Source organism: Salvelinus fontinalis, chromosome 41 (genome assembly GCF_029448725.1).
Source record: "Salvelinus fontinalis isolate EN_2023a chromosome 41, ASM2944872v1, whole genome shotgun sequence".
In the NCBI taxonomy this organism is placed as follows: domain Eukaryota; kingdom Metazoa; phylum Chordata; class Actinopteri; order Salmoniformes; family Salmonidae; genus Salvelinus; species Salvelinus fontinalis.
In genome coordinates, this window is record NC_074705.1 from 18,160,332 (window position 1) to 18,171,292 (window position 10,961).

At 43.1% G+C, this 10,961-nt stretch overlaps 1 protein-coding gene across 1 annotated transcript in view; it reads right to left on the reverse strand.

Annotated features, from left to right (window-relative positions):
* Nucleotides 1–10,961, reverse strand: part of LOC129840498 (transmembrane protein 163-like) — a 54,058-nt gene that overhangs the window by 25,749 nt on the left and 17,348 nt on the right. Inside the window, exons 3-5 of the mRNA XM_055908415.1 lie at nucleotides 3,690–3,733; nucleotides 3,138–3,229; nucleotides 823–919 (exon numbers count right to left, since the gene is read on the reverse strand). Coding sequence (XP_055764390.1) covers nucleotides 823–919; nucleotides 3,138–3,229; nucleotides 3,690–3,733 — 233 coding nt within the window. The remainder of the gene's footprint in view (nucleotides 1–822; nucleotides 920–3,137; nucleotides 3,230–3,689; nucleotides 3,734–10,961) is intronic.

Below are 10,961 nucleotides of genomic sequence, written 5' to 3' on the forward strand. Positions count from 1 at the left end.
GGCATTGGGGACGCCATAATGACACAATGCTCTAGTTGAAGAGACATCAGATAACCCAAGTACAACCAGTTGACAACTTCGAAGAGTGAAGAGACTACATATTTCTGTTGATTTAGACTGACTTACTATACGTTGCATTCCAGTGAATCTTTATTCTATTGTCCATCCAACAACAACAACCATACAATAATTTGTAGATTTGTAGATGTATTTGTGATGCCCCAGCAGTGAAATGTACAGTACACTGTCTGTACCCCCCCACTGCCTTGACAAATGACACCCAACACATGTGTCATGACATGAACAAGACACAAGCAAAGCTGTGCGACAAGAAAAACAAGTCACCAAACCGAGTTACACTCCTCTGTTTTTTGACAAGCAATTTCAGAGCACCAACCAGATGTTCATTGGAATCCCTTTGCTGCAGTAAAACCTATTGGCCAAGGCTGCTGGCACTGCCAAGGTGGGTATTACAGTACCCAGAGCTGGCCTTAATGAACGCTCACATGCCCAGACATGTGGAGCAGAGCGGAGAGTAGGGCTGTGTCTCAAACGGTGCCCTATTCCCTACGTAGTTTTCGTTGAGCCGGACCATATGGCTCCGTTCACCAAACAGAGCTTTTCGTGTGGCTCCCATACAGCTTTTTTCAAAATAAATAAATAAAGATAGATAGATAGATAGATAGATAGATAGATAGATAGATAGATAGATAGATGTATCGATAGATAGGCAGTGTAGCAACCCTGGATTGAGAGTTATAGGTGCAGTTAAGGGTAAGTGCCTTTCTTAAGGGTACAACGGCAGGAGATGGCATCGTTTACCACTTCAGGCAGTAGCTTGGTAGCCAGGTCATGGATTGCCTTTCCCAGGATACACAGAGAGGACAGGATGAAGACCACCCCCAGGATCACACAGGCTCTGAAGAGAGAGAGAGAGAGGGGTGAGAGGGAGGAGGGAGTTAGGGGGGAAGCAAGAGAGAGGAAGGGAGCGGGGAGAGAGAGTGAGGGAGGTAGACAGAGGGGAAGGAAAGGAAAGAGAGAGAAGAAAGGAAAGAGAGTGAGAGAAAATGATTAATAATTAATAATAGTGATTAATAATAGTCTGCTTTGAAAATAATTTATGTGAGGGATCATGTATTGTATTTTAAAACATTCCCAAATCATTGGCCACAAGGAGACCTTTCCATGACAAAGTAGACCTGTTGAAGCTACCCATCATACAAGCTTAACGCAACTTAACACAATTGCAAACCGTCGCCACTATTTCTACAGCTTGTGGAAAGAGAAAAAGCATCTGTTAAATAAACAACCATTTTGCTTTTCTCCGGGGCTGATTCAGAGAGTTGAACACAGTCTCCGCGGATCTGAGAAGAGATTTTCTTTAAACACTGTTTTATCCAATTAGGTAAGCCTGGCTGGGAGAAGCCCCAAAATCGGTCAACTGTGTCATCTGGGGTGGTCAGGCATGGTCGGGTTAGCTGTCTGTCTGCTCTCTCTCTCCCCTACTTAATCTACCAGTCTAGCGCAGACTTAGTTGCTATACACACCATACACATTATCACAAAGAGCCCATGAAAAGGCCAAAAACAAGAGAAAGTGTTGAAAGTAGACCGTGTATTATAGATATAACATACATGATGTTCAGACGAAAACATCATGGATGGCAACATGCGTGTGTGTCTGTGTGCGTGTGTGTGTTGATGCTCACAGCTGGCTCCCGCTCAGCAGCACCCAGTCCCCTGGGTCCGAACCAGGAAGGTAGCTAGGCAACACAAAGTCGAGCGAGAGGAGAGGAGCCATGTAGGAATGATTTCAGTGGTGCAGCGGGAGAGACAAAGAGACCCAGAGCTCTGTGTGTGAGAGACCTCCTGGGGCTGTGTAAAGCTCAACAACAGAGACTCTCCCTCACAACACACCTGCCCAACCAACAGCTCAGCTGACTGAAACGTCCGTTTGATCTTCATTGGGCTATAAGCCTGCTGCTTAGAAAAGTCCCCTTTTTTTGGACTCGTCGACTCAAGGCAATTGGCATCGAGCACATTTACAAGTTTGATTTTCTTCAAACATTGCAAGACAGTCAATTTAGTTTCGCAAGATGCAAGGTTTTGACCGGACTTGGCAGAATTGTAGTCGACTAGACTGAGGACGCGCGCGCGCGTACACACACACACACACACACACACACACACACACACACACACACACACACACACACACACACACACACACACACACACACACACACACACACACACACACACACACACACACACACACGCAGAGTCATCCAGTCTGTATAACCCTTTCTCTCCTGCTCCATGTGTCACGTCAGCAGGCGAATACAACAATATTCCTCCAATTACAGTGGGAAAAAAACTTGCTGTAAAATTCATGTTGCTCGCTCATTCGTCTACAGACCTGGTAATTTAATTGTCCGGTGGCCTAGTGCCTTACTCCTTCCTACAAGGCCTCTCCCCTGAGGGATCACACATACACGCTCACACACATTCACCCCCCACAACACACACCTAGGAGAGGCCAATTACTAGCTGCTGGGTAACACAAACGTTCCAATTAGGATTCTGGACCAAAGAGATGTTCACTGGGACAACTGAAGGCTCATATTAGCCTGGTTAAACCAGATTGAATGCTGCCCTCACAATGGTGAAAGCAGCATTCAAGCTCGTTTAACCAGCCTATAGGCTTCTACAGTAAACCAGAGGCTGTCCATCTGTTGCTGTAAGCCTGGTTAGCCTGGTTAAACCAGAATGAATGCTAAACTCACCACTGTTTCATCATTAAAGCAGCATTCAATCTGGTTTAACCAGGCTATAGGCTTATACACCAGAGTCTCCATGGCGATCTGCATTCACAAAAGCATCCCCTGAGACTGCAGCGGATGGGGTCTGGCAATTTCACACATGAAAATGCGAGTAAGGGGGATGAGAGACAATGCTGGGGTTCTAATACTGTACACTACAGTCCCAAAGAATGAAATGCATTGTAATAACTGCAGCGATTATGCTGAAGAGACAAAATAGCACTAGAATACAGTATAATTTCTTAGGCTTTATATAGTTTTGCTGGTCATCAAAAACGACAAATATGATAAATATGGCGGCGATATATCTACTCACATGTACTCCCTGTGTGCAGAGTGAACGGCGGCGGCGTTACTATAGCGCCACACCACGATGATGGAGGACAGCACGTCCAGGGCGGCATCAAACTGCAGAGGGTAGACAACAACAACGTCAACAACAACACTGGCCAGCTATTTAACAGAGGAATGGGGGTTCACTTAAATGAGTGTACCCTTCAGTTATCCTCATCCCAATAACTCAAAGTCAATGCCAATCTAGCCTAAACGACAAGCTTAGACTCCTAAGGTTAGCAGGACTCGATATGGCCAGGCCCTTGTGGAACCAATGTGTGTTTTTGAGATCGACTACATTGCAGTTGGTCTGCGCAGAATCATTTATCTACGAATCACCTCGCATCCCAAATAACTAGCTAGAGCTACTACTCTTTACGTGACCAAGATCAATGATCCTGTGCCTCGCCTTGCTCAAACTGACCCCTCAAACACACTGATTGTAACGTGTTAGTAATGACATCTGCCCTGTTTCGCTCATTGCCCTTTAGCACTCAGTAGTAGATGCATTCAAATACATTTTAAAAGTACCTACCGCGAATCCGAAAGCCGAGGCACTGTGTCTCATGAAGGAAACAGCTGAAAAAAACAAGAGAAACACAAGTTTTACTATACATGAAGAACATTCATTCATGAAATACATTTATATCAGTGGTACTGTTGAAAATGACTTGAGAATAACCGCTGCATACCAAACACTGGCGGCCGGTTAGATCGAAACCGATTCAGCCTGCCGGTAGTCCCTGGAGTCAAATAGTATTTGTTTACTTTGAACTACTTTAGCTGCGCTTGACTGAACTTGCCTGGGACTGGGACCATGGGACCAATAGAACTGTCCCAAAAGTGCAAACCCCGTCCCTCTGGCAGTCCAAAATAACAGACAGGCTCAATTAAATGCTCAAAGTATTTAAACCCAGGTCTTATATAGCACAACAACAACACTGTTCTACTCAGCAGGTGTAGTAGCTAGATATAATGTAGTGTTATCACACCATTGTCAGGTTCACAGCGTTAAAATCCTCAGTTTGCCCTTCGAAAACAATGGGGCTGCTGCTTCTAATTGCAGAGCAGTGAGCAGGACTGAGTACCCCACCAATATGTACATACAGCTGTTTGTAACGCATATTTTTCCTGAGGCTACATTACACCCCCCCCCCCCCCCCCCCCCCCCCCACCCCCCCCTTACCCCAGAGTTGAACTCCAGAGTGATTACCATATTCAGGAAATGAGAAATCCTGGAATTCAAAACCCATCCAACCACAGACCAGAGGGATTACCCAGCACTGAAGACTACGGAATGTTCATACTAATGCAGCCCAGGCTAATGACCACTGGTTTTGCGTTCCAAAATAATGGCATCCTATTCCCTATTTAATGCACTACTTTTAACCAGGGCTGGTCAAAAGTAGTTCATAATATCGGGAATTGGCTGTCATTTGGGTTGTAGCTTGCCTAGACTTCCTATTCAGGCTGTTTTGAGTAAAAGAGACCAGATCCAACGATCCTAGATAATCAACTCCTAACCTTCCAATCTCGCACGTCAAGCATGTCTCCAAATCAATCATCAAGTTTGCCGACCAAAAAAAAAGTGATTACCAAAAATGACGAGACTGCCTAGACCTAGAGGGAGGAGGTGACGGACCTGACGGAGTGGTGCCAGGAAAATAATCTGTCCCTCAACGTCAACAAAACCAAGGAGCTGATTGTGGACTACAGGAGATAGAGAGAGCACGCCCCCATCCACATCGACGGGGACGCAGTGGATAGGGTGAAAAGCTTCAAGTTCCTCAGCGTGCACATCACAACCTGAAATGGTCCATCCATACAGATAGTGTGGTGAAGAAGGAGCAACAGCACCTATTCAACCTCAGGAGGCTGAAAAAAAATGTGATTAGCCCCTAAGGACCTCGTATACTTCTACAGATGCACCATTGAGAGCCTCCCTTCACCTTAGAGACCGATCACCAACACTGGACAATTAAGAAGTGGAAAAACATTTCCTTGTAGGACGAATCCCAGTTCCTGTTGCGTCATGCTGATGGCAGAGTCAGGATTTGGCGTAAGCAGCATGAGTCCATGGGCCCATCCTGCCTAGTGTCAACGATAAAGGCTAATGGTGGTGGTGTACTGGGACACGTTAGTTCCCTCGATACCAATTGAACAACAATTGAACGCCACAGAGTATCTGCTGTTCGCAGCATGCATGTACTGTACCGCTGTCCAATCTGCAGCATGCCATCGCGTCAGCACGGACCAACATCCCTGTGGAACCTTTCCGACACCTTGTAGAATCCACACCCCCAAAGAATTCAGACTGTTCTGGAGGCAAAAGGGGGGTCCTACCCTGTACTGGATGGGTGTACCTAATAAACTTCAGAAATTGAGAAATATTTTTTTTTCACTGGCCTACACACAATACCGCATAATGTCAAAGTGGAATTATATTTTTACAAATGTTTTCAAATTAATAAGAAATTAAAAGCTGAAATATCTTGGGTTAATAAGTATTCAAGCCCTTTTTTATGACAAGCCTAGATAAGTTCAGGGGTAAACATTTGCTTAATAAGTCACATAATAAGTTGCATGGACTCATTCTGTGTGCAATAATAGTGTTAAACATGATTTTTAAATGACTACCTCATCTCTATACCACACACATACAATTATCTGTAAGGTCCCTCAGTTGAGCAGTGAATTTCAAACACAGACTGAACCACAAAGACCAGGAAGGTTTTCCAATGCCTCACAAAAAAACATTAAAAAAAAACATTTTTCGATAGGTTTTAGGCAAAATAACCCTATCAAAACAGAAAGCTCCTTGAAAGTCGGAATATGCCATGCCTATTGGTCCTAAATCAATGATGGCCTATTGTTGAGATAATAGAACCAAAAAACCTTTAAGAGATCAGATTTTTTGTTTATACATACTTTGTACATACTTTATACATACTTTGTAAATACTTTATACATACTTTGTACATACTTTATACATACTTTGTACATACTTTATACATACTTTGTACATACTTTATACATACTTTGTACATACTTTATACATACTTTGTACATACTTTATACATACTTTGTACATACTTTATACATACTTTGTACATACTTTATACATACTTTGTACATACTTTATACATACTTTGTACATACTTTATACATACTTTCGTTCCTTTCTGTTGGCAAGTGCATGTAGTAAATACACCATCATGCTTTCATGAATATGTGTCTTTTCAGATTCCACAATTATTATTTCGTTGTAGACACTACATCACTTCACTCCTTCTCTCTTGCTCTTGGTCCTCATCTTTGTAAGTCACTTTGATTTAGCACCTGTGTGTTTTATCAGTTTCTTTATGAAAATATTTAGCTAACTCCGTGACAGTAGCTAAAGGAAGGGGCTAAAGCGTCACACAAGTAGACTACAAATGCATGCTGGGTCAGGCACGCCCTGAGCCGGTGAAGTAGGGGGCTACTGGAGCGAAATTGGAGCAGCCGAGAAGGCCGACACTCCAGCCTTTGGGAATCTCTCTCTCTATATATATATTATATTCAGGACTCTGACATTGCTTGTTCTGATATTTCTTAATTCAAATATTTGGGATTTGTGTGTATTGCTTTGTATTGTTAGGTGCACTGCACTGTTGGAGCTACTGCACCAGCGATAAAATCTGCATATATAAAATGTTATTTTATTTGATCTCAGGATGGACACTCTAACCACAAGGCCACTGAGTGGCCAACTGCGAAGCGCAGTGAATATATTCAGTAGCCTATATCCCTTGTAGTCCCGGTCTCCCCTAATTTTACATTTACATTTAAGTCATTTAGCAGACACTCTTATCCAGAGCGACTTACAAATTGGTGCATTCACCTTATGACATCCAGTGGAACAGCCACTTTACAACAGTGCATCTAAATCTTTTAAGGGGGGGGGGGGGGGGGGGGGGTCAGAAGGATTACTTTATCCTATCCTAATCTGCATAGGATGCGCCCTTACAGTAAATGCACTGCTACTCACGAAAATGTTTCAGAGATATCAAGTTATGATAACGCATGCATTTCATCAAATGCTCGCAGTAAAAAAAAAAATAATAATACTGCAAGCCTCTTTTGTCTTTTCCTGTGTTCGGTCCAAACTGCGTTCTCACCTGCAGCGAAATGCACCAGTGGAAACAGACCGAGACCACACGTTCTGAGCGAAAGATGTGCGTTGGTTGGTGCGCTCCCAAGGACAGATAGTGTTCACACCAGTCCAAACGACCTGAGCTAAGGGGGTAAAAGCAACAGAGTTCGTAAAAACTGCTCCAAACCAATTTGTTGTGAAAGCCCCCGGGTGTACTTCGATTTGGCCTTTCCACTACAGTACTATTTTATTTAAGAGACCAATAATAAAAAGGCTTTTATTATTCTAGGTCATGTTCATTTGTCACCAAACAGAAGAAAATAGACTGAAACAGGGAGGGACTACCTGGACTTGTCCAATAAGAAACTAGCATTTTCGTTTTTCATTTTAAAATGAACATTTTTAAATGAACAAGACCCAGGTTTTCTCTTTCTGCAGTCCTCCTGGGGTGTAAAAGCCCCCGTCCATGTATCCTTCTAAACACAATGACACACAGTGGGTGACAGACAGATCTTTCTGGGTCATCCCAGTCCATATGTCACATGTCAAACCTCCCACCCTCCACTCATCGTCACGGTGACAGAGGCTGGCACATCACCCTGACAGAACACCAGACACACAGAGAACAGAAGGACTACACCCGAAATGACACCTTTTCCCCTATATAGTGCACTACTTTTGAACAGGGCCCATAAGGCACTATATAGGTAATCGGGTACCATTTCAGACACAGCCAGGGTCTCCGTGTGATAGGACAGATCTGGTTAGTGACCAGTTGTTTACAATGAAGACAGGAGCGATCAATTCTCCTCACTTTGTCAAGCCAGATCAAGTGTCTCGGAGAAAGGGTTTAAGAGGGCTTAAACCAACACAGCACAGTAAAGGCATCCATCTTAGGGTTGTCACATTACTCGTAGGTATCACGGTGTAACCGGTGTCACACAGCTTGAGTAAAAGTACCGCTTCCTTCCTCAAGAGCCCACACTGATATTCAATGTTTGATCCTCTGGGTGTTTCTCAATATGCATACTACCGTGCTCCACACTCTCATGCGGTCGAGTTCCTTCTCCAAGGGTATTTTCTTGAGTACAATCTTGTGAGGACGAGAGTTTGGAGAATGCATAAAAATGTATATAAAGAAAATGCAACGCTCCTAATTATCAGCTATATGTGAATAGTATTCATCTAGCTAGCCAACTAGTTTCACATGTAAAAAAAGACCTAAAGCAAATGTTGCTATGAAAGGTAAATGGCCAGCATTAGCTACAAATTCTTTGTAGGTCGCTTGCTAGCTACACATTTTTCGTCAGTCTAGGCACAGAGGTTATTTTATGCAGTTCAACAGACCAAAGTTAACACATTATGGTTAGTCAGGCATCATATGAGATGTGAGTGGGCAACTTTTCATTCCAATGTCCGAGCTCTCTCACTTCAACTCAAAACCAGCCGCCATTGACTTCATGACATTTTGCGTCGTTTTTTTATGTGGTTGCATCATATTACGTCAACAATACTGGGAATATTTCAGTTGAAGCTTGCGTCGATGCATACTTTGAAATATGTACAAACGAAGTACACATCTGAGAATTGTCCTCCATGTTCCATTTCGAATACTTTCATTATGACTCTTACTCCGACCGTTCCGTGGTCCAGTTTGCTTGCTCGGAGCATATTAAGAAACACCCCTTGTTTCACAAACACACGTAACTTCCCTATTGACACACCTTAACCAGCTGCACCACCGGAAAGCTAGCAATTCAATGGCTCAGGCAGCGGTATATGAGGTTGAGGAGTTAGTTTACACAATTCATCTTGTTTACGATGAGGGGAAAAAATTTAAAAGCACTCCATTTCACGCCAAACCCACTGGGTTTCACCCCAAACCCACTGGCTCCAGGTCATCTACAAGTCTCTGCTAGGTAAAGCCCCGCCTTATCTCAGCTCGCTAGTCACCATAGCAGCACCCACCCGTAGCACGCGCTCCAGCATGTATATCTCACTGGTCACCCCCAAAGCCAATTCTTCCTTTGGCTGCCTTACCTTCCAGTTCTCTGCTGCCAATGACTGTAACGAACTGCAAAAATCACTGAAGCTGGAGACTCATATCTCCCTCACTAGCTTTAAGCACCAGCTTAAAGCACCTGTACATGGTCCATCTGTAAATAGCCCATCCAACTACCTCATCCCCATACTGTATTTATTTATTTATCTTGCTCCTTTGCACCCCAGTATCTCTACTGCACATTCATCTTCTGCACATCTACCATTCCAGTGTTAAATTGCTATATTGTAATTACTTCGCCACCATGGCCTATTTATTGCCTTACCCCCCTTATCCTACCTCATTTGCACACACTGTATATAGACTTTTCCTACTGTATTATTGACTGTATGTTTGTTTATTCCATGTGTAACTCTGTGTTGTTGTATGTGTCGAACTGCTTTGCTTTATCTTGGCCAGGTCGCAGTTGTAAATGAGAACTTGTTCTCAACTAGCCTACCTGGTTAAATAAAGGTGAAATTAAAAAATTAAAAATAATTATTGAGCAAAACAGTTGTCACACCATGGCCTTAGTATTCTTTGTTTTCATTATTATTTTTAGGTAGGTCAGGGTGTGACATGGGGAATGTTTGTGTTTTGTCGTTTTGGGTGGTTATATGGAAAAGGGGGTGTTGGGTTTAGTGTATGAGTTTGTGTGGAGTGAATGTTTCTAGGTATGTCTATGGTTGAGTGAATGTGTCTAGGTATGTCTATGGTTGCCTGAGTGGTTCTCAATCAGAGACAGATGTCTTTCATTTGTCTCTGATTGGGAGCCATATTTAAGGCAGCCATGGGCATCATGCATTTGTGGGTAATTCTGTCACGATCGTCATAATAAGTGGGTGAGAGAGAGGACCAAGGAGCAGCGGGAAACTAAGACATCTTCTTTTATTTGAGATGAAGACAAAACAAACACTATACATAAAAAAAGAAACAAACCAACAAAACAACCGTGAAGCTATAAACGTAGTGCACAGACCAGCAACAAACACAGACCAGCAACAAACGTTCAACATAGACAATTACCCACAAATTACGTTCTCAGACTACTAAACAACTATTGATTTAGAACCAAGGAGAGTTGCCGGCAAGTCGCAAAGAAAACAGAGGCTGCCTCCACTATTCCAGCACCATTTCAACTTCAACATCCTTAAATAACCTCTGCTTAGTCTAATACAGTGACAATTAAAAGGTACCAAAAACAATGTTGTCCAATCAACGTAAGCTAAATATGATGTGGCTGTGTGTGTGTGTGTGTGTGTGTGTGTGTGTGTGTGTGTGTGTGTGTGTGTGTGTGTGTGTGTGTGTGTGTGTGTGTGTGTGTGTGTGTGTGTGTGTGTGTGTGTGTGTGTGTGTGTGTGTGGAAGTAGAAAAAACATGTTGACTCAGCCTGCTTGTAGAGAAACAACAATGCCATCCTACTCTTTTTCATGTTGTCGAAATGCTACACACTTTTAGTTTTCCTTTCATGGGCAACGATGAGCCAGCTAGTTAACATTACCCTACTACATTTAGCTGCAGATTGAACTTCCATCCTCTCAGGCCAGGGGCACAATGTATGAATTCATGGTTGGATCAGAATCGTCATTATAATCATTGGCCAGTATGGAGAATTAAGTAAAACCACAAGTCCA